Source organism: Enoplosus armatus, chromosome 9 (genome assembly GCF_043641665.1).
Source record: "Enoplosus armatus isolate fEnoArm2 chromosome 9, fEnoArm2.hap1, whole genome shotgun sequence".
NCBI classification, from domain to species: Eukaryota; Metazoa; Chordata; class Actinopteri; order Centrarchiformes; family Enoplosidae; genus Enoplosus; species Enoplosus armatus.
This window is the reverse complement of record NC_092188.1, coordinates 25,591,457-25,615,151: the sequence shown is the minus strand read 5'-3', so window position 1 is coordinate 25,615,151 and position 23,695 is coordinate 25,591,457. Positions and strand designations below refer to the sequence as shown.

Here is a 23,695-nt window from a genome sequence, read left to right as displayed (position 1 = left end):
TCACTGTTGCAATGTTTTTTTTTTAATTGTTCTCAGTCAAGAAACAATATAAATGCCAACACACAGTGGCCAGGCAATGGCATGCATTACTTTGTCAAACAGACCAGACCTATGAACATCCCCACGGCCTCAAATGTTGTTGTCTTACGGAAAACATAGTTCAGCTTTCTGGGGTGCTCATGTCTCTTTCAGGGGAGCAGTATTTCGTTAGTACAGTAATAGAAGGCCTCAAATGCATGTAGTATTACAGAAGTTAGGAGAATTAGCATGTATAAAATAGTGGTTATGCCCTTTATTTCGTGTGCTGAGAGGAGCTTGTGCCGTTGCAGTTTGGCAGTAGTCACATTCTTTGGAGTAACATACTGAAAGGGCAGGTTTGTCAGTCCGGGCATACAATAGACTTAGAGTTAAATACCAGCAGTGATGACTGTCTAACAGTCTCACCACAGTTTGTCTGTTCCTTGAATGTCTGTGTTTTATTCAACCAATAAAATCACAAACAGACACAAATCCTCCTCTAGCGCATCTCTATTCCATGCTCTAGGTCCATGACAGGCCTCTTCTCTGGTGTGAAGTCCCTGTCTGTCCTCTCCACGTAACGCTGCAGGGTGCTGTAATACTGCGCGCTCGTGGAAAAGGTGTAGTACGCAGAGATCTCCTCCCAGGCCTTGTGGTTGGGGAAAGGGAAGGGATCGGGGTCCTTGTTCTCAAAGAAGCTCTGCAGGTTTCTGTCGGCCAGCTTGGTGGCGTACTCCACAGCGAAGGCGTCAAAGTGCTCCTTCTCTTTCTCAACGTAGCGTTTCCAGAATGTGAGCTGCAGGTAGCTGACTTTGGAGCGACAGTTTGTGTAGCAGGTACCCAGGAGGCCCATGGCGGCAGCGATAATGATGATACACCAGCCCAGTATCTGCAGGCATACAGGAATGATGTGAACTGAAGCTCACTCAACACTAAATCCCACGAGGCAACACATATATTCACATAAATACAGTCAATAAGTAGTTCCACTTCTAACAACTCCTATAGTGATAAGGGTGCTTGAAGGCTGATGATAATACTTTCACACTGAAGCTGCCACTAGGCGTTATTGTCCATTTAAATAAGATAATAAAACAGTAATTTGACAAAATAATCTTCTAATCCTCCGTGTTAGTTGGACTGCAGTTCTCTAAATGCTCACACAGACCCAGGTGTGTGTCTCGTACCTGTGACTGGGCCCTGAACATCAGCAGCAGCTCCATGCGCTCATCACCGGACAGCTTGGACCGGTCACAGGGCACTCGGGCCAGCTCCTCCCGACACTTCAAGGTCTTGTTTTTACAGAACAGATCCACCACCAGGTTATCATCGAGACCACTGACGGCACACTCATAAAATGTGCCGTTGAGCAGGGCCACACAGAGCCACATTATGGGAGCAACACAAGCCCCAGTGAAGATGCTCATGAACACCCTGAGGCAGCCGAAGCAGTTCCCACGGGGGCAAAGCTTCATGGGATTGAGGCAGCAGCCGGTGTAGAGCCTCCACAACCTGGTGCTGAAGAACAGACCAAGGACCAGCAGCACTGCGGCCGGGCCCAGCAGGAAAGTCAACCCGTAGGCAAAGTTCTGGTCGTGGTTGCACGGGCACTGAAAGGAGACCATGGAGAAGACTCGCTCCCCGCCTATAGTCAGCAGAGCCATGAAACTGTAGCCAATGGTGGCTTTCTGGTTCATGAAGAAACGCAGGACAGTCTGGAAGTTGTCCATGGTGTCCGCGGAGAGGTTTCGGACACACTCCACGAGAAATTAAAAGAAGACAGAGAGTGAGAAGTGAAAAAGTTGAGTGCCTGTGCAGCCGGCAGTCATTTCCTGTCTGCTGTTCTTTCACAGCTGAAGACAAAACACATCTGCCAAGCCTCTCTGTGCCCCTCCCTTTGGCTGGCTCTCTTCTCTTCTCTTCAGGCTCCTCCTTTAGCCATTCTGACGCTACCTCCCACCCAATGCCTCTTTTAGTCACCATATCTACTGCCTCTCCGAAGGAAAAGTCCCTGCTGCGCTGACTCTAAAAGAAAAGGTACAGCCCTACTGGAAAAAAATTAAAACTTCCCTCCACTTCCCTTTCTCTGTTCACATTTACATCCCTCTTTATATGCTTCCCTCTCCAGCTCTAACTGTGTTGAGACATGAGTCATTTGCTAAAATCCTGCTGGTCTAGTTTTCATGATTACCGGTCTCTGTCCTTCGACGGCGATGTGGCCCGGGAATGCAGCCGGAAACAATTTCATGCAAACAAACAAACAAACAAACAAACAAAAGCGCCAAATGAACAGAAACGGTGTCTCTATTCACTTTTAAGTTGTTTGTTCCGCCTTTATTCCCATCCGTTCCTCTTCATGCACATGCATTTTCACACACAGGACAAAACAAGTCTCAAGTCCGCACATCAGCGGCGTGCATTCGAGGATACAATCAAAACATTTTTACCTGGAGTGATGAAACGTGCGGGGAGCAGAAACACACATACAGTAAATCATGCAACAACAACAAAGAAAGGAGAGCATTCATTCATTCTATTGAAATGTTTCCATAGAGAACATACCATAGTTGCAGAGACAGAGAGACAAAGCAGGGAATGAAGTGGGGGAAGTGATCACATCCTCTTGGTGGTTTCTCTGTTCCATTACCACAAAGCACTGTGAGTGCATTATACAGGCAGCTGTGGAACATCCTCTACACACATGAAACACATCCATTATCTGCTGGTACTAACGGCGTCGTTAAAGTCATCAGTTTGCCCTTTTGACATGGCTGTGTAACAGGGCGTCGCGTATTTCAAATAAATACGTTCATCTCAGTACTGATGCTCATGTGCCGAACGTGTGCGCGTATATGCATGCGGTGTACCAGCAGTGCACAGGAAGCGATCGAGCTGACACAGTTTCCCGGCAAACCCACACAGACATGGTAAATAAGTCATTCTGGTGCGCGTAAGGCTCGCATGAATCTCTGACTTCACACTCATTGCCTCACCTCACTTTTTTCATTAACAGTTTTTTTGGGGTTTGTCTTTACGCTAGATGTTAGTGTCCTTTTATATAAGACCTACGTAAATGCAGTTATTTATTAGATTTCTGTTCTTCTTTTTTTTTTTAATTTGGCTTGGACGTTGCCCCTATGAATCGTAATAACTTGATAATCTTTTAACTTTCTTTTAGCACCATCTGCTCTGTTTACTGGCAGGTTAGATCCAATGCGTAAAGTGTGGCCTATACCGCCAACTCAGTTTGCCTAAAACGGCTTGTTTCAGACAGAGGGGGGGAACTGAGGGGCTGCAGAAAGGGCCAGGACGAGATAAATAAGGACTTCTTTCAACTGTGAATCATGCAAAGCTGCTCTAGTGGAGTCCCAGAATAAAAATACAGAGCTGGAAATGAGCAGAATATGGGACCTTGAAAATTTGCTTCAAAACTGAATGGAGACACGGCTAATGTCATTAGTGAGCCACGCCTATGTGCTGGCATTAGCCTTTAGCTCAAAGCACTACTGTGCCACTAGGGTGGCTATAGAATCTTAAGGGCACACAGAGGCATGTGACACACATCAAAACACCCATTGTTTTCTATGTAAGCCCACACACCAGCAGCATCTTGGTGCGGGTCATCGGTTTTACGTCCTGTCCTATTTCTTAACTTTGACACACAGCTCTTCAGAAAATGCTCTTTCACTTTCCCACACCGCTGTAACCTTTAGGCCACCACGTCTATCAAGATGATATATGCATCATGTGATAATGGCGATGCTGAAGACGACGATGACTGTTGATGCAGCTCATTTTACATTGTCCACATTAAACTCCATATAATATATATATTGGTACGTTTTCAGCATTTCTGTGTCAAGGAGCAGTTGATTGGTGAGGCTGGACGCTATGCTTGATACTACAGCTAACAGATTCTCCTTTAAGACTCTTTCATCTCTCACTGCCCCTTGGCTCTTTGGATTAACTCCTTAGAACCAGACCTGCACAGTGTGCAGTATAGTCCCTATATCAGTAAACTGGTCGAACCCTAACACAGACAGTCCTTTGATGCTGACAAACCTCCTCACAGAACCATCCTGCCATCATCTACAAAATCAAGCACAGCAGGGTTGACGTCAGAAGACTCGTTTGACTTGACAGAAGCCATCCTCATCATGTCGTTGTCGGTCCTCTGGCAGTTCTCCACATACCGGTGCAAGGTGCTGTAGTAGTGGTCTTTGGTGCTGAACTTGTAGAGTGAGGAGATCTTCTCCCAATCCTTGTTGGAAGGGGTGATAATGTTTTGAGGTGGGGTCTGGTTGAAGAAGCTCGCCAGGTTCCTCTCAGCGAGCTCTTTGGCGTGCTTAGCGGTGTACAAGTCAATCATGTTGCCCTCCTCCTGAGCATACACCCGCCAGAACTTCAGCTGCAGGTAGCTGATGGGGGAGGCGCACCGAGCCACACATGTTAGCAGCAGGTTGGACAACATGACAGAGGCGATGAGCAGCCAACCCAGAATCTATGATCAACACACGGTATGGATAGGAGATGTTAAAATCAGTTTAAACACGAACACCCCATTTACACCTGGCATTAAAGTGTCCAGACAAGGAAAAACAAAAAACGCGTTACTGCAAGATGTAAATGCGTCGTTATCGGAATGTGATCGGATCTGCCTGACCACACCCGTAGGTAGTCTGGCTCGCATTGTGTTCGGATCTCAGGTAGGTGTAACCACGATGCGTGCAACACGCTGGCATTCCGTCCCTCCGTCACCGTACCGCTCTGACCTCTTGCCCGCGAAAACGGGGGCGGTTTAGAAAGAGCACTCCTCGCATCAGAAGTCAGCTAGCTAATGTAAAGAAAGTAGTATTCCGGGTGTAAACTGGGTGTTAAGATATTTGTCACGCATTGATAGGCGAAATGGAAGGGAAATTAAAAGGGTAAAGTAACAGGAGAGCAATGTTTTGTGCAACTTTGCATGTTAATAGCCACAACTGATGACAAGGAGTGAAATTGTGAACTTCCGTACTGAAGGACTGTATGTCAGCACGTCTCTGTCCTGTGTGAATTTCCCCTGACTACAGGGTTTTCTTTCTTCATCAAGTCTTAGGCCTACACCGTTTCGCATACATGTGAAAATACTACAAACACACAACAACTTAAATATATTACAACTTCCTTCATTTCAAGTGCGTGCTGTTGTATTGTATCTGCTATACTCTTGTCTTGCTATTTGCCCGCTGGCACCTGTACAGTCAAGGAAGAGCTTTTTCGACACATCCTGAGGCCCCCCCCACCCACCCACCCACCCCTTTGACCCAGGTAGGTAGGTAGGGTGGAACCTCTTGACACTGAAGCTACAATACAATGGCAACACATATGTCTGTATTATAGCCTATGTATTACAGTATAATATCATCATCATCATCATCATCATCATGATACCCACATGGAAGTTTACCACTCTGCTGAGACAAAGAAGGTTGAACTTTAATCTCATAAAATAAAGTTGCCCTTGTTGGAGGGGTACAGAGTAAGAGCACTGACCTGAGACTGAGCCCTCAGGGTGCGCTGAACATCCTCTCTATCAGCCTGCGGTAGGCTGCTGCTTGTCCCACAGGGGATCCCGTACAGCTCCTTCTGACACTGGACCATAGAGGTCTTGTTTCCGCACAGATGCTTGTTGTAAGCGCTCACTTTGGTCCCGGTCATAGCGCACTCGAAGTAGTTCCCGTTGAGCAGAGCCACGGCGATCCAGCTGGAAGGTGCCACCAGCGCGGTGACGCTGATCTGGAAGAGGACCGTTCCGACGGCGGCCAGCCTCCTGCAGCTGCACAGCTTGGACCTGCGCCGGCACAGACCCGTCAGCAGCTTCCACGTCTTCTTACTCAGGATGTAACCCAGCAGCAGCAGAGCCAGAGCCGGCACCAGCAGGAACACCACGCCGTAGAAGAAGTTCAGCTCATTGCAGGGACAACTGAACACCGCCGAGGAGAAGATCTGCTCCCCACCTGCTGTCAGCAGGGCGACCAACCCGAAACCAAGGTTGGTCTGTTTGTTGGCAATGTTCAGAACCGTCTTAAACTTATCCATCTCTGGTTTTGCTGCGGAACGGAGCAAATGCTTTCAAAACGGTCACACTTTCACTTCCACCTTTTTTTTTTCTCCCTGTTCGTCTGTCGTCAACACCCGGCCCTTACGCACAGTCCACCAGCACCTGCAGGTGTCAGTAACTCTGCTCACCATGGTTTATTCATGGGTGCATAGTGACACCCGCTGCATTACGCACGTTCCGCTAAACAAGAGGGGAACGTGCGTAATGCGGGCTACAGTTACAACAGAGGTCAAAACTTTCTAACTGCAATATTTCAGAGTTACTTTTGGATGGACACGATGCCCAAACATGTGGGCTAATAATTAGACGCAACTTAAAGATTTTTTATGAGAAACACTAATTAAAATGAGGTCATTGCACGTGGATGAGATGTTTGGATGCAGCTTCTGATTTGCATTTTGTCCTCCACACTCACACCCGCCGCTATGATTATTACTCAGCACGACTGGATTATATGAATGACAGACATATGTTAGATCAGCGATGAAACAATTAATGACTGTTCTGCACATATTTTAAATGAAAGGGGAAAAAAACAATAGTAGTTTCTTCGTGGGTTTACTTTCTGCTGTAGGTCTGACTTTTTTGACAGAAGCGCACCCAGTTTAAAGGTCCCAAATTGTAGAAAGCGAGATTCCCATGACTTATTTGATCATAAAGCAGCTCTAGGTGCTGTATAACTACTGTGAAACTATTAAAACGCTCAGTCCATTTCAGAGAAATGAAACACAGCCCGTAGTCAGAAACTGCGCCTTTAAACAAGTCACCAGGACTTCCTGTAAGGTTGTGATGTCACAACTATATGGCCACCGCCCTCAGCCACGCCCCCCAGCAGGTCATCTGCTCCAGACACAGCACCACCCACCGAATACAGGGACGCTCATCCACCTGCTCAGTCTGTCTAAGTTATTGGAGCGCTCTGCTCAGGACTGCTCTTCGGGTTTTTGGAGGTTGTTCAGTTTGTCTCAAACGGCTTGTTTCAGACAGAGGGGGGAAACTGAGGGGCTGCAGAAAGGGCCAGGAGAAGATACATAAGGACTTTTGTCAACTGTGAATCATGCAAAGCTGCTCTAGTGGAGTCCTAGAATAAAAATACAGAGCTGAAATGAGCATGATATGGGACCTTTAAAGCTATTTTGCTTTATTATTATACCAAGGTCATATGCATTTATGGAAGCTGACACTCTAATTACTACTTACATTACTGGAAATGTACATATGTTGAGTAAGCAGCATTCACATGATGCAAAATGCTCTTCATGCTGTTCGAATTACTAATCAAACCTTGTATTTACCTGTCCATGACGGGAGGGGGCGGTGTTGCCCTATAACATGTTCGTTACAAACCATAACCAAACAGCTTTCTCAGTTCATGTAAGAGAGCACTACTCCCAGCGTGTACACATTTGTACACATGCTTCAAAAGATCCAGAATATCAGACGACTGGAGATGAATTTTCCGTCCCAGAAAAGAAACCATCCCATGTAAAACGCACATTAGACTAGGCAAAACTACTACACTACACTACAGAAGGATGCAATACATTTACAAGTGCCAGTAAGCAAATCAGAGGTCAAGGGAATAGTCTGGAATAGAGCAGTGGGAGATTTCTGTATAATTCTAAGTAAATTCATCATTTAGAAACATAGGTAAGTCAAGAAAAGACTTGGTCATATGCCACATTTAAGTGACGCAGGAAGACATCTGCAGCATTCAAAAACATAGACATTTGGGGGAATATGAAGCGGGGGCCCAGGGGAAGATATGGTCATTACCTGTCTGAGAAAGGACATACAGGTTTAAATCAAACACTCCATAGAATAGGCAAGCACCCTACTGGACTATGCACGCACTGTAATAAACCAAAAACGGTCAAACGTACTGATAGATTGCAATAGATATGATGAAGAATGAAGGGAATTAATACCAGAACTAAATGATGGTAACCACAATATTACACTGGAGAATCTGCTAGGACGCCATCTTCTAATTAATTACTTAAGAATAACAGGAATAATCGAGATTTATTATTTATTCTTTTCTTTATTTCTTTATTCTCTCGTTTTGTTTTGTTTTGTGCCTATTTTCTGCCACACTCCAGTCCAGTGGGTGGCGGCAATGCGTCTTTAAGCTGGTTTGCCGACCGCCATTGAGACTCAAGGGAGAAGAAGAAGAAGTAACCAAACAGCAAAGAAGAATCAGTAAGAGCGGACCCGACAGATTTCGGCTAGCCATCCTCTGCATGAAACACTGGAGATTAAGTATTCACGCATAATTTTAACGTTTCCTCCGCCGGCCAACGGAATTTAATCCAATCTAATCTTAACTACTAATAAAGGATTTCTAACTGTCCTTGAAAAGGCCCCAGAAATGGCAGAAAATACAGGTGAGTGTGTCGGCTAACACTAGCTGGCTAGCTAGTTATGGTCAATTTGCGTTAGCTTTAACTCCTTGAACAGATGCACCTTTTAATGCAACTTGTCCAATTAGTAACTGGGTCGTGTGTTTGGAAGGGAATCCCTCGTGTGACGTTCAGGTGGTCATTCGGTTATTATGCTGTGTTCTGTAGCCTAACCACGCAAGGGAACCCTCTCAGACCGCCTGTCCCAGTTAACGTTAGCCTAGCCGAGATGCATGTTTTCCTGGAGACGCGTTCAGGCAAAACTTCATTCAGAAATGTCGCATTAAAGTGTCGACCTAAACACGTCTTCCGACTCCTGGCGTTAACGCCTTGAGCATCTCTTGGTGAATTCGGCGAGCGTACAATCCACCGAGCAGTACGAACGTGTAATCCCACGCGCTTCTGCCAACAGTTAGCAGTTAACCGGGTGAACCAATGCTCTGCCTGGGATGTTAGCGTTACCCAAGTCAGCTGCGTTTAGATGGATTAAATGCATTCTGTATAATTTGTAAAGGTGACGTGACATCAGAACGAACGTTTTGCGTCCGAGGCCATCAAACGGCAGAATTTTGAATGAGGCTTCCAAATTATACACCAATTGTCACGTCATGTACACACGGTGGCCACTACATTAGGTACACCTGCTCCTCAATGTTGATATCTAATCAGCCAATCGCGTGGCGGCAAGTCAAATGCATAAAAAGCGTGCATACATGGTGAAGAGGTTCTGCTGTTCAGAAAATGCTTCAGAATAAGCGTGGAATGATTGTTGGTGCTAGACGGGGTGGTCTGAGGATCTCACACACTGCTGATCTCCACAGCAGCCTGTGGAGTTTACAGAGAGTGGTGAGAGGAGATTTGCAGCCTGAATGCACAGCTGACCAGCCTGTCATGTCAACACAGAGCAGAATCTCTAGGGAACGTTTCTAGCACCTTGTTGAATCCATGCCATTAAGAACTGAGGCTGTTCTGGGGTCAAGGTGTACTTAATAAAGTGGCCACTTTAGTGTAGCTTCAGTCAATACAGGCTGTCAACACCGCTCATCCCCATTGTACTTTTAGCCTTGGTTGGAGACCAATGGTATGTAAGTTTGACTTTTTTCTCTCTTTCTCATTTTGATCAGAACAAAATGAGGTAAAGCATGACAGCTCATCATCACCTGGAATGACAGACCAAGAGAAAGAAGTGGCAGCCAGTGCATATGATGCATTTTCGGTAAGTCGTCTCCTTTCCTTCCTGAGCCTCATTTCCACTCCATGGTATGGCATGGCTCGACTTGGTTCTTTTTTTGGTTTTCCATTGGCAAAAGGTGTGGGTAGTACTGTTTTTTTTGTTTGTTTGTTTTTTTTGTATTCCCTCGAGGTTCCAGGTGAGCTGAGACGATACTGAAAGGTGACTGATTTGTCAGAGAGAAATGATATCGGTCGGGCTCTAAAAAAACAAAAACGGAAAGTGAAGTCTCTGTTATTGCCCACCAGTAGCTGAGGGTCATCCTTTCTGTTGCACAGTGAACGCACGTTAGAGAGAAATATTCCCGGTAATGAAGTGCAAAGTCCCTCTCCTCTGGCGTTTCACAGCACGGACAAAGGTGAGGGCGCCTTTGACCAGATTGTCCAATTATTCCATGGAAGATGTGAGAAAAGTGGGAAATAAATCAGCGGAAGTTGTTTCCCTGATGTTCATGAGCTCTTCAAAACAATGCGCACCGACACACAAGGCAGCCATCCATGGCGCACACTTGAGTTCAGGGTAGGGTTAGGGTTGGGGATCAAGGGTTGTTTCACAATGATCAGAATAAACCATGGCAGTAGTTTTGTCATGTCCATGCTGTATTCACTGACCTGGGGCCTGTTTTCATAAAAGCGATTTGCAAGCACTGCAAGGTAGATAATGGTGACAGCGTCATGTTGTACCAATGGTTTCCACTCACAAATTGTTCATTGGCTCATGCATGGGTCTCGAATATGGAGCGGATTTTGAATTGTGAAACATTTCAAAATGAATATGAAATTATGTCCCAGATTGCAAATTTGGTGAAACAGGCCCGTGTGTTCCTCACAGGCTGGGAAGTACGACGAGTCTCTCAAACACCTTGAAGCCCTGCAGGAGCTCAACAAAGAGGACTACAAGATTGCCATGAATAAAGCTGTTGTAGAGTTTTACACAAGCGGTCAGACTACCACAGGGACTCTGAAGCAGACTCTAATGGCAATGAAGAACCAGGTAACTGCTGAAATGTGGGTCGTATTTTTCTCATGCTTTCAGTTCATGTTGAATTAGCATTTCAGTGAAAGTTCTCGACGAACGCAGCACTTTGCTTCTTCGCGATGTCTCAGAGTTCATCAAACATCTATCTTTTATCTTTCAGGTTCACACATCAGCAGAGGACGTTGATGGGTTGGACGATGTTGAAAATAGCTTGCTGTACTATAACCAAGCCATCATCCACTATCATATGCGGCAGTACTCAGAAGCCATTTCCATAGGAGAGAGGCTCTACCAGTTTCTGGAACCATTTGGTATGTTATTATGCTTTACATGGGTTTTACTACTGCTGATGTTGTTAATTAGTTCCTGATCAGCAGTCGGTATTGCAATTGCATTTTTGCAATTCATTGCATTCATCAGCATCATTGTAAGTGAATACCCTTTTGGTTGTGAAAAAATTAGGGCCTATGACGTGAAGACTGTGTGATGGGCATTCGTCATAGCTTTTGACATCTCATAGAATAAATCGGTCATTGATCAATTAATCAGTAACATAACCATTAGTGATGAAAAGAATCAGCGTTTCAGCTCTTTTCATACCACAAACCCAGTGTCATCAGCAGTATAAATGTTTGAATATTTTGATTAACATGAAGGTGAATGTTTTAAAGTCGTGTATAGCATATAAAAAGTTGCAAAATTGAGGACTATTTGACTTGAACTCGGCTACCTAGAGACTTGAATTGACTTAGAATTGAATGCTTGGAGACTAGGGTTTGAAGGCAAAAAGCTAAGGAGTTGTCTCGACCTCAGTCCTGTTTCTTTACAGGGCACCACAGTATTCCAGTTTTTCTGTGACAGTGATATGTGGATATTTTATAAGGGTCCATGTGACAGCTTGAATTTGGCATGGAGTCATTGTGTTATTTGTCCTAGAAGAGAAGTTTGCTCAGGCTGTGTGCTTCCTGCTGGTGGATCTGTACCTGCTCACCTTCCAGCCAGAGAAAGCCCTCCATCTGCTGGCTGTGCTGGACAAACTGTCTGTCCAAGGAAGCAACAAGAACGGCAAAGGAGAGGTACCCCAACGCACTACATTGTCATTAAAAGAAAAATGTGGTAAATCACTAATGAAGTCCAATAGAAAGAGAAACGGAGGCGATGAATGGATCGCACAGATGTGTAAACTCATCTTCTTTTTAACCTCATTTTTTCTAAGCTACATTTGCCTTTTGAGATTTCTGCCTTCGTCCTAATATAATGGACGTAAATGGAATTTAGTTTGCGGCAATCACAGCATGGGAAGATTACATTTAAAAAAAAAAACAACAACTCAACAGCAGCATGTCTTTGGAGAAAGTGTCCCGATTACACTGGATAATACACAGACCTCACTGTCAACGGTTTTCATTCTATGTTCTACCTCAAACCTGTCTGAAAACCTTTGAGAGTAAAAAAGATTTTAAGTGTTTTATTCAATTTTCTAACTAAACAATCAAAATATCTGAGTGCTGCCACTTGAACGGCCACAACAGGGAAGAATTTTATTTAGTCATGTCATTGCGTCTGAGGCCACAAACTGAAGATGTTTTCTATCAAGAAAAAAAGTCAAATCAGATGTAAAAGTGTGCAGTTCACTAATTTGGGGGCTGTGCTTTATTTTCAGAACAACAGTTCAAACAAAGATGGAGCAAACCAGAAGGCAGAATTCACAACCATGATCGAGGCAGCCAAATCAAAGATGCACCAGGCAAGAGCTCACAGATTTCAACATCCACCGTTTCTCCGTTTCAGTCTCCATTCTGTGCTGACTGTGACTGACTGTTGTTTCCTCTACAGTACAAAGTGAGAGCCTACATCCAGATGAAGTCGTCCAAGGCCTGTAAGAGGGAGATCAAATCCGTGATGAACACAGCGGGGAACGTGAGTCTCAGTGTTGGCGCTGTGTCATTACACTGTTTAACAGTGACGGAGAGGGCATATAATAAATGGGATATGCATATGATGACAACATACCATCATATGCCCCCCCCCCATAGCATGACAATGGCAAATAATAATGTCAACACAGTCACCATGCATTCACATGGAACGAACATTTAAAGGTCCCGTATTCTGCTCATTTCAGCTCTATGTTTTTATTCTGGGACTCCACTAGAGCAGCTTTGCATGATTCACAGTTCAAAAAGTCCTTATGTATCTTCTCCTGGCCCTTTCTGCAGCCCCTCAGTTCCCCCCTCTGTCTGAAACAAGCTGTTTGAGACGAACTGAACTACCTCAAAAAACCTGAAGAGTAGTCCTGAGCAGAGCGCTCCAATAACTTAGACAGACTTGATGGGTGGTGCTGTGATTGACCTGCTGTATCTCCGTTGATACTTTAACAGTATTTATACAGCACCTAGCACACGCCACCAGGACACTCATCTTTTACCTTCTTATACCGTAGTTTGCCCTTGTGATTTATAACTATGAAATCGGCTTCGGTGATTGTTTAATTTCCACCGAATGAACTGTTCAATTTAATTTTTTTTATATAGCTCCAAATGACAACAAAAGTCATCTAATGACACTTGACATGTAGAGCAGGTCTAGACCGTACTCTTTATTACTTTTAATATTATTACAGAGACCCAACAGTTCCTCACCATGAGCAAGCACTTTGGTGACAGCGGCAACAAAAAACTTCCTTTTAACAGGCAGAAACCTCGAGCAGAACCAGACTTGAGGTGGGCGGTCAGATGTTCTAGAATTCTAACTTTATTCTAGAACGCTGATGTTATTGTAGAATGCTGACTTACTCAGAATTTTGACTTTGAATTCAGTTTTATTTTATTTATATATCGTCTCATGGTTAACGAGCCATCAAAATATGCTTTTTAAGTTCATTTTTGTTATTTTTCCAAAACAGTGACACTATGGGCCCCATTACCTGCAGCACTGGACTGATTGTGAGCAGGTCTCAGTGACTCGGGAGTCCTCTAACTGACTGAGAAACTACTTTTATCACTGCAATGCTTTGTGAATTACTCTTAGACCAAAATCTTAGGAGTCTTAAAGTTAGGACTGACACACCCCTTATTTTTAGGAGTTTCTCCTAACTCTGCCAGTGAGGAGATACTTTTTAGCCTGATGAGGGGTCTGATCAGGGGTGAATACAGCCCCTTTGGCTATCCAACAGTGTTGTAGAGGTCCTTGTCTATTTCAATCTCACCTCTATCAGTTCACAGCAGCCATCTGTTGGTTTGTTTGGCCACTCTGGTGGTGAGGGGGGGGGGGGGGGGGGTTATCATGTGGAAAAGTGACATCAGTGCATACCTCCTCTCCTGGCTCTCTTTCTGACCTGTGCTTCCTGTCCCCTCCATCAGTCGGCACCCTCACTCTTCCTCAAAAGTAACTTTGAGTACTTGAGAGGAAACTACCGGAAAGCAGTGAAGCTGTTGAACAGCTCCAACATCGCAGAGCATCCTGGACCCATCAAGACAGGTGACTACCACAACTTCTTTACCTACTACTCCTCAAGATTGCTGGCTTCCTCTGATGGGCCTGGTGTTAAAAAGCCGAACAGCTAGTTTTGGTTTGACTTACCCTGGTTCAGACTGTTAATGTATCATAGTGTTGCAGGGGTGACGTATTTTTGTAGGCCAACCCGGAAGTTAGCATCGCCCTGGTTCCCTCCACTAAAAGCCAATGGGATTGTTCCATGGGATTTTGGATTACTGCAGAAAATAAGCTCTGTGGCAAAACAAACAGTTTATGATACTTACACGTTTTGTTCAGCGAGATAATCTTCACTAATGAACACCACTTTTATGATTTCTGAAGCGTAAATGGAATCGCCAGAAGTAAAAAGCTAACGTTAGGCTATAAAGGAACTACATAACGGTCGCATTACTCATCAACGTCACCACCACTGAGCTTCACTTTTAAGAGAATGTTGATGGATATAGATATATAGACAGATAGATATAGAGTATAAACACAACGAGGCTGTAAAGGCGGACTAGTGAGTAGATGACTTTCCGTGTTCGGCATGAAGACGTTTAATGTCCGTGACAACCTCTGTAGTCTCATTTAGCCGTTTGTTAGCAAACCGCCTTTTTTAAGACACGTGAAAGCTTCAAAAGTCACGGGTGGGGGTATCTACTGACGGATTTTATGTCGTAGAATAAAACGTTGAAATCTCTTAAGCTTGTATTAACCACAGACCTTATTTCAGGCACCTAACCAAAAACCCATTGACTTCCAGACGAGGGAACCGGAAGTGTAAAAATGCTGACTCATGTGGGTTTTAGGACTCATTCCTGCAGCACTCTATTGGCTAAATCTATAAAATCTAAACGTTCATGGTGCATGGAGAATGTGTTCATTGGAGATGTTTGATTGATTGACATTTAATGATTTTTTTAATATGTGCTGGATGATGGATTGTGCGCGTGTCCTGACTTGTCTCATTCAGGTGAATGTGTTCGATGTATGTTCTGGAACAATCTGGGCTGCATTCACTTTGCAATGGGGAAACATAACCTGGGCATTTTCTACTTCAAGAAGGCACTGCAAGAGAACGACCACACCTGCGCACAGCTGGGAGACAACGGGCAATGTAGGTCACAGCAAAGTACCTTCTCCTGACTGAATCTGCTAAGTGTCCAAGTGATGCTCATCTACATTTAATTAATCTTATCGAGCACTCACCTGATGTAAACAGTTTGTAGCTCTATTCATCTTGGATTAACAGTGGATTCCAGCGTGACCAAGCTTTACATCAAACATTGTTTTGCCAGAATGTTTGAATGATTTTCATCAAAATATGGCTAAACAAAATGGAAAAACTTTCACTGTTACAGCTGGTCACCACTGGAATCCAAACTGATTACAGCCTCTCATTGCAAAAGAACAAGCTACTTTGTGCAACGTTTAAACGAAATAGACAAAAAAAAACAACCAAAACATATTTTCACACTTCTCTTGTAGCGGCATCTCTCAATGCTGATCGATTTGGCTTTATTTGTCTAGGTTTTTAGATATCCATCAGTCTGAGGGAATCAGCATTTTTACCAAAACTACTTTCTACCAAAGAAATTGTAATGTTGACAGAGAGGTCTGTGGGTTTTTTTTTTCTAAATCATGTCCTCATGCTGTGAGCACCATAAACTAAGTTCCATTCACTTCCATTATATTGGGTGGTGGACAGAAATCTCAGAGAAGCATCTCAAAACCTGGACAAATGACATCAAAACTATCTGCATGGAAAGATACCCCAGAAGTCAGAAATATATATATATTTTTTTGTATTTGACACAAGAAATGCACATTCTTTTTGTGGTGTTTTATGGTTGAACTATTATACCACATTGCACATTCAAACAACTGCTCACCCATGCATCTTTTTGAACTAAGGGTCCCCAAATAGTAACAAGTCCCTTTCTCCTGCTTGTCACTCTCATTTAACCAGCCAAGAAGTTCACAGGCATCCCCATGTGTGCTCTACTAGCCAACAAGCGCTACGAGCTGCTGTACAACTGCGGCATTCAGCTGCTGCACATCGGCAGGCCTCTCGCAGCGTTCGAGTGTCTGATGGAGGCGGTGCAGGTTTACCACTCCAACCCTCGACTGTGGCTGCGGCTCGCAGAGTGCTGCATCTCTGCCAACAAGGGGGTATGACTTAACCGATGTACTTCCTGATTAGAATTTGGCTTTGTTTCCTAGTTTAGTCATTTTTAATGCATCTGCGCCGGCGACAGGCGCGACCGGAGGTGTTCTGTTTTCAGGTTTTGCGTCCATCCGTCCCTTTCTCGTGAACGTGATATCTCAGGGGACGCCTCGAAGGAATTCCCTCAAATTTGGCACAACCGTGCACTTGGACTCAAAGATGAACTGATTAGAATTTGGTGTTTTGTTTTTTTTTGCCATAATTCAAGTAATTATGACGATGATGTTTAATGGGATACAACAATGAAGTGATGACATTTTTTAAACTTCACTGTGACATCACAATGTTCTGAAAAAAACCAACCCCTTTTTGGTCATTATTCAACACCATAACTCTGGAACAGAAGGGGAGATTGTGACCATTGTGACACTATTGTGTCAAAGGTCACTGTGACCTCAAAATAAGTTTTCAGCCATAATTTAAGAATGAATTGGGTGATTCCAGATTTCCTACAACTGCAGGGCGGTAAATCTACTTTTGAGTGTTTTTGCCTTACTGGATTTTCCTTTTTTGTTATTATTAATTATTGAATATTATTAAGTTAATTATATTTTTTAATATAGTGTTAGTATTTGTTGTTAAAGAAGACAACCTTACACTCAATTGATTTTTAAAAAGTGGTTTATGTTCTGGATCAAGGAACAATAAAGATGTGTTGTATCCCTTTTTTTATTAAGTTATTTCATGGTCTCTGTGTTTGTTTCCAGGGGTCGGAGCAGGAGAGTAAAGGTTTACCTTGTAAAAAAGGTATAGTTCAGTCTATTGTCGGGCAGGGCTATCATCGCAAGATCGTTCTGGCATCCCAGTCTACCCAGAATACTATCTACAGGTCAGTGTCAACTCTGAGAAGTCCATCTTCCCCGCCTGAACGGCACAAGTGAAACTACTGATTTAAGACATTTGCCTTTACTGTCCAGCAGAGGGCAGCCGCACTACATATTAGTTGTTGACACTGTAACTACTTTTAACGGGTGCTGTCAATCTTGGTTTTGTCTTTTTAGAGGAATAGTTCAACATTTTCCTAACCCTCTTGCCGTGGGTGAGAAGATCAATTTGTGTCTGTGCATTAACCATGAAGCTAGAGCCGGGAGTCAGTTAGCCTGGCGTAGCGTAAAGACTGGAAGCAGGGGGAAACAGCTAGTACACTACACAACTTCACAATGCATTTAAAAATGATTAACTCATTTAAAGTATACAGGATTTGTAGGAACTAAAATCTGCCAAAAAGAACCCTGGTATGGTCTTGTCAGTTAGAAAGCTATTGGAGGACAATATCTCAATACGTACAATATGTCTGTGTCTGCATGAGTGAAATATTCCAACCCAAGAATCATTTTATGAAATGGAAGTATTTGACATGCCTTGTAGATAGTTTTATGCTCATTTCCAGCTACCATAACACTTACTGATTAATATCTAATGAGTAGTTAACCCTGCTTATGTCGACCCGACGCTCTTTTTGACTAGAATCAGCCTGAGCCGAATGTGTGTTTTCGTTTGTACAGTGAGGGCCAGTCAGCAGCTATTCCAGTTGCCAGCATGGAGTTTGCAGCCATCTGTCTGAGGAACGCTCTGCTGTTGCTGCCTGAACACCAGCAGCAGGACACCAAGACAGAGAACGGCTCCAAGAGCTCCAGTCAGTCGGGAAGCACCGAGAGCGGCAGCGAGAACAGTGACGCCTGCAGGTGGCACGCACGCACGCATGCACGCACACACGCATGCACACGCACGCGCACACACACACACACACACCTACACACCTGTGTTTTCATTCCGTTGTTGGTTTGAAGCAGTAATGGAGAATCGTGTGGGGGGGACCCTCATTGACCTTTTAATGTACTGGCTGAGTTACAGATGCATTAGCGTTTACTACACGACAGTATATAACTCAAACTCTGTGTGTCATGATAGTCAACTTGTGTGCAGTTGCAAGTATCAATGGAAATTCTACTGTATATAGATGCTCAACTGTGAATCCATAGACTGAAATGTTTTACTGTATGTAACCTATATTTCTTTTACAACATATATATATGATAATAACTCATCAACTGTACATGATATAGCTCATCATAATGACCTGCTGTGTTATAAATACTGTATGGGCCTCGCATACCTGTGTGTGCGCATGGTTCTACATACGAGTTGTCGTGGTAGCGTTAAAACTGCATGAGGAGATGTGTGTTAGAAGTGTCTCATTATATATCCGCATGAGGGCAGATTGTGACAACGTAATGTGATAGATGTTTGGTTGTGGAGTAGTTAAGTATGACTGTGTTGGAGATGTTCTGCTCACAGCTGTTGTGTTTTTGCAGTGGGAAAGGTCAGGAGGCTGATAAGTTCTTGTCTGCAGCGCCATCGTCTCCTCTCAGAAAACAGGAGGTGGAAAACCTCAGGTAATGAGACTTCTCGTCTGTTCTCCCCTCAGCTCCACTGCCACACCACGTCTTTATTTAGGAGCATCAAATGACTTGTAGAGCCCAGGGGGCTGGACAGCAGTGGCGTGTGGTTCGTCCATTGCAATTCCAATTGTGAAATACATATTTTAATGAACAATTGTTTTTTGTTATGGGTAAGTTGTTACTCTCACATAAAATAACAAGAAATGTTGCCAGATTGGGTGATTTTCCGCCCATTTAGGTGGCTGTAGGATGGTTTTATGTCAGTAAAAATGAGCTTGGCTGGGTTAACAAAAATTTGGCCTGATTTGTCATAATGCAGGAGTATTTCTTAATATTTTTTTTTTCCAATATTCATATTATTTTTACGTTTTTGAACCAACCTGGCAACACTGCCCAAGTAGCTAGATGAAGTACTGAAACAGAGGAGTGAGTGAGTGAAAATGACACCAAAACGTAGAGACTCTTAGCATAGTTTTTTATTACGTGACCGAATGGCAGATAACCTTCCAATTTTTTTTAGTAGCCCCCACCTAATGGAAAAGTCACGCCACGCCGCTGCTGGACAGTAATCAGTAATGTCAACTGTTTGATGTGTAGGTGCTCCATCCTGGCCTGTAGTGCATATGTGGCGTTAGCACTGGGAGACAACCTGATGGCCCTAAACCACGCCGAGAAACTGCTCCATCAAACCAAGGTGTCTGGATCCCTCAAGTAAGTGCCGGCTCTGTTTCTCAAACCCAGTCGTTGAACTGATCAGTCAAGGTGAGAGCGGTGTCCGCCTCTTCTTTGACTCCTTGTTTGTCCTCCTCCTCCTCCGCTGTCTGTGTGCTCAGGTTCCTGGGTCACCTCTACGCCGCCGAAGCCCTCATCTCATTGGACAGGATCTCCGACGCCATCGCTCACCTCAACCCAGAGAATGTCAGCGACGTGTCAATGGGAGTTCTGACCAGCGAGCAAGACCAAGGTCTGTGGGTGTTTTACACGTCACCCTACAAAACATACATGCAAAGTCTCGTTTCCTTAAGGCTTGCTTTGTTTTTCTCAACAGGGTCTGACAAAGGAGACGAGCTTGTCGAGTCCTGTGAGTCTACCTCGTTTTTTGATTTTTACTTCAAAATCTCACCTATAGGATATTGAAACAGGAACGATTCAAATGACATAATGTATCTGAGTAATAGCAGACAAAGAATAGTTGCATATAGCAGTAGTAAGAATGAAATTCTGATGTACAATACAGTTTCATAAATGATCAAGCAGCATACATGATACATACAACCAGGCTGTTACTGCAGTGGTTCCATTCTCGTATGTCCTGTGTTTGCAGCAGGGAAGCAGACTCCCCTGTGTTACCCCAGCAGCGTGACATCAGCTCGGGCCATGATGCTCTTCAACCTGGGCAGCGCCTACTGCTTGAGGAGCGAGTACGACAAGGCCCGCAAGTGCTTGCAGCAGGTAACCACGACAGCGGTGACTTCTGTAATGTCTGAAGTTGTGTGGTTTTTTTTGTATGTACAGCATTTATGGTTCAGTCTACATTTGTATGGTCTGTAGAACAGCGATGAAGCACCGCGGTAGCACGACATATGTCAACACTCACCTGGCGAGACGGCACGGTGAAACCTATGCGGGTGTTTCAGTTTAACGAGCCGAATGCGTCTGTTGTCGCCGTGGTTACGTAGCTGTCCTCGTAGACGCGTTTGTGAAAGTTTTTCATCAAAATGTACCCGTTTGATTGGTCTTTGGAGTCTTGTTTGAGGAAACGTGTCACGTAGGCGACAAACAGTTGCGTCTTGAACGTTGCTTGTTGTTACAGAATTTGTTGTCAGTCTGTTAGAGCAACAGAAACACTCGAGATTCCCTGGTCTTTTATAAAATATACAGTATCTATTTGAAGGTAAGCAATGCTACTTTTATAGAATTGGCTTAAATTCATTTATAATAGAAAATGAATGCCTGCATTAACGTGTGTGTGTGTGTGTGTATATATATATATATATATATATATATATATATATATATATACATATCGGATTGCATCGCATCACCCAATCGCTCTATATTAAAATGTATCGTCCCTGAATCATATCGTAGCCCATGTATCTAGGTATGTATCAGATCGGAGGGACAAATGTGAGACAAAGCTGTTCGGAAGTTAGTTACTGTAGCTTGACTGCTCACCAACACAGCCAGCAGGTGGCGCTGCAGCAGTGACACAGCTCATGGAGGCAATTTAAGATACAGAGGTATAAGTAAGGTGTATATACAAAGGCCGTAAAAAGTCGCATTCAAATCCATGACAAAGCTTCTCTTGAGCATGAAAGTTCATCCTTGACCTTGGAAACAGTAGTTTGACTTAATATAATATCTCTATGCAGTGAAGTAATAATTCACCCAGTTGTGATTTTGTGTTGTCAGGCTGCATCTATGGTGAACACCAAGGAGATTCCACCTGAAGCCATCCTGCTGGGAGTCTACTTGGAGCTACAGAACGGTCAGACCTTCAGCCGACACTCACAAACACTCTTGTCTATACAGCTCGTCTGAGCAATGTTAAGTTGTTGAGGAGATTCTTCATGTTAATTCCCGTTCTGGTGTGGGGCAAAAAAAACAAAAACAACCCTTGTACAACCACAATCTGCATCAGACCAGCAGTGGTCACAGCACAGATGAATTTTGCTGCTTTTAGAGCATTATGTCTAAATGCTCTTTTTCATATTGTAGAGATTTATAAAAGGGAAAACATTGAGGACAACACAGAATCTTCAAAAACTGTCCAAGTTACAAATGCTGTATAATGCCACAAGGAATGGCTGTAGTTCTTCTTCTTCTCTTTTTGTTGTTTAGAGGCAGTTCGCTAACTGCATTCAAGCACATTACCACCACCCAACATCACACAAATGGGCCGCGTACAGTCACTCCCACACCGCCGCACAACCCTGCATTAACCGCCGGATTCGGTTCTGAATGCAGCCTAAGACTCAGGTGTCACAATGACGAGCAGTCTCATCTTCTTCCGGTCATACTTGAATTAGCGTCCTAATGAGTCCAGCTGTGCTGAACGACGGAGCTCATTACCCGATGTTCCTTTTTGTTTCGTTAAAAGCGGGGGAGATAATAACCCCCAGATCTGTTCATGTGTCCCCAGGAAACACCCAGCTGGCCCTGCAGATCATCAAACGGAACCAACTGCTGCCCACAGCGGTCCAGAGGGTCTCCCCAGACTCCCGCAAGAAAACCGTCCAGCCCTTCCAGTCTGTCCAGCCCATCCAGCTGCCCTCATCCTTCACACAAGTTCAGCGCAAATGAGCCTTCACAGCCACCTCTAAACACCCCCCACCCCCACCCTCACCCTCACCCCGCACACCACACACCCCTGAGGAGCCTTTATATTTATGAAGCTGCTTCCGCTCAGCATCAGGAGCCGTAAGAAATGACTGACGAGGAGAGAAGCGCTTCAGCTGCAGCGGTGTCCATGGACTGAGACCAGCTGACTTTTTATTTCCATTTGACTGAGGAATCTGTGTCGTCTCAACAATGAAAATAAATTTTATTTACTGTATGACGTGTTTACACTCTTGAATACCTACAGTATCTTGGGCCACAGTGAATGTAATAAGGACATATAAAGGAAGGAATCTCTGTCTTTCTGTCTGTCTGTCCTTCGATCACCTTGACAACCGCTCGTCCGATCGACTCCACCAGACGGTGGCGCTATAGCAACGACCTTTTACGTTTTTTTAACCGCAAGTCTCAGAAACAAAACATTTTCTGGATTCTGTGGGTCTGTAAAAATAATCCATATTTTCCACGACTAAATTTTGAGCAATCGGCACCAAATTTAGTACAAAACATCTCTGGACCACGCCAGGGGGAAAAAAAAGTCAGATTTTTGATATTCCATACAGGTTTGTTATAGCTGGTCCTCCAAAGTTTGCTCAAGTGCAGTGGATTAAATGCACGGCTTTATATTACAAATAATGACACATCTCCCGAAGGCCTTGTGCTACTGCGCCCACATTTGGCGGACGTGTGGATATGATCATAGGTTTGGTGCCATTTTGGCCAATAGGTGGCGCAGCATCATCTAACTATAAAGGAAGTTCTGTGTGTGTGTCGTGTGTGTGTGTTGATCGGATGAGCAGTTCTCGAGAACGCTGCAAGCAGTCATGCCTGGTGCCAAGCAATCGGCCCGTTCCGAGTGGGCACTGCACTAGGTTCATCAATGATCAACAGAAGAAATACCTAACCTACGTGATGAAGTATGGAGCCTCTCTCTTAATAATAATAATAACTTTGTTTAGCTGTATAGCACCTTTTAAAACATAGTTACTGTGTTCTTTACAGTAAAAACAAAGAATGTGATGAAATCCAAAACATGAAATCTAAAACAAAATCAAAATAATTTAAACAGTTACAACAAATGCCATCAGTTAAGAAAAGTTTTAAGAAGAGATTTCGCCTTTCCAGCCAAAAGAAAGACCCCACACACATTATACAGCATGTAAAACCCACCTAGAAGAACACATGAATACTTTGTCCTATTTGGAACATGGGGTAACGGTGCGCTTTGGCCTCTTGTGGCCAAAATGAGCATTAAAACAACAAAAATGATCCTTTCACACACAAAAAAAAAGGTAACTTCGAAAAATGATCCTGGATGATACTTTGCCGCCAGTTCTTGAGTCATAAACACAGGAGAGAAAACAATTTAGATCAGGCTTAGTTTTTTTTTTTTTTCTCACTTTCATCTCAGGGCTTCCGCACGCGACTCCATGCGGTTGTGAGTGCTCTTAACACTCCACAGACTTTTTGGGAATGGGTTCAAACTGTTCATTTTCGTTACAAGAGAGTGATGAA

General features: G+C 43.9%; 3 protein-coding genes across 3 annotated transcripts; 1 reads left to right on the top strand and 2 right to left on the bottom strand.

Annotated features, from left to right (window-relative positions):
- On the bottom strand, positions 1-1,768 carry calhm5.1 (calcium homeostasis modulator family member 5, tandem duplicate 1). The gene is made up of 2 exons (XM_070911702.1): positions 1,206-1,768; positions 1-907 (listed from the first exon to the last, which is right to left on the bottom strand). The coding sequence occupies exons 1-2, from the start codon at positions 1,746-1,748 to the stop codon at positions 518-520; spliced, it is 933 nt and encodes a 310-aa protein (XP_070767803.1). The 5' UTR covers positions 1,749-1,768; the 3' UTR covers positions 1-517.
- A 2,316-nt stretch (positions 1,769-4,084) lies between these two features.
- On the bottom strand, positions 4,085-6,096 carry calhm6 (calcium homeostasis modulator family member 6). Its single transcript, XM_070912639.1, has 2 exons — positions 5,551-6,096; positions 4,085-4,519 (listed from the first exon to the last, which is right to left on the bottom strand). Exons 1-2 carry the CDS (start codon positions 6,094-6,096, stop codon positions 4,085-4,087), a joined length of 981 nt encoding a protein of 326 aa, XP_070768740.1.
- Positions 6,097-8,489: 2,393 nt separating this feature from the next.
- cnot10 (CCR4-NOT transcription complex, subunit 10) lies at positions 8,490-22,480 on the top strand. Its single transcript, XM_070911581.1, has 19 exons — positions 8,490-8,505; positions 9,645-9,736; positions 10,583-10,744; positions 10,890-11,040; positions 11,666-11,805; positions 12,393-12,476; positions 12,566-12,649; positions 14,092-14,209; positions 15,183-15,326; positions 16,179-16,381; positions 17,144-17,265; positions 17,942-18,121; positions 18,752-18,832; positions 19,436-19,549; positions 19,672-19,802; positions 19,887-19,919; positions 20,163-20,290; positions 21,254-21,329; positions 21,984-22,480. The coding sequence occupies exons 1-19, from the start codon at positions 8,490-8,492 to the stop codon at positions 22,142-22,144; spliced, it is 2,220 nt and encodes a 739-aa protein (XP_070767682.1). The 3' UTR covers positions 22,145-22,480.
- The last annotated feature ends 1,215 nt before the right edge of the window (positions 22,481-23,695 follow it).

Coding starts and splice junctions, on each gene's coding strand:
- calhm5.1 (XM_070911702.1), bottom strand. CDS start 1,748: ATGGACAACTTCCAGACTGTCCTGCGTTTCTTCATGAACCAGAAAGCC. Junction 908..1,205: donor TGTTCAGGGCCCAGTCACAG/GTACGAGACACA, acceptor GTATGCCTGCAG/ATACTGGGCTGGTGTATCAT.
- calhm6 (XM_070912639.1), bottom strand. CDS start 6,096: ATGGATAAGTTTAAGACGGTTCTGAACATTGCCAACAAACAGACCAAC. Junction 4,520..5,550: donor CCCTGAGGGCTCAGTCTCAG/GTCAGTGCTCTT, acceptor TGTTGATCATAG/ATTCTGGGTTGGCTGCTCAT.
- cnot10 (XM_070911581.1), top strand. Junction 19,550..19,671: donor AAGGTGTCTGGATCCCTCAA/GTAAGTGCCGGC, acceptor CTGTGTGCTCAG/GTTCCTGGGTCACCTCTACG. Junction 19,803..19,886: donor GACCAGCGAGCAAGACCAAG/GTCTGTGGGTGT, acceptor TTTTCTCAACAG/GGTCTGACAAAGGAGACGAG.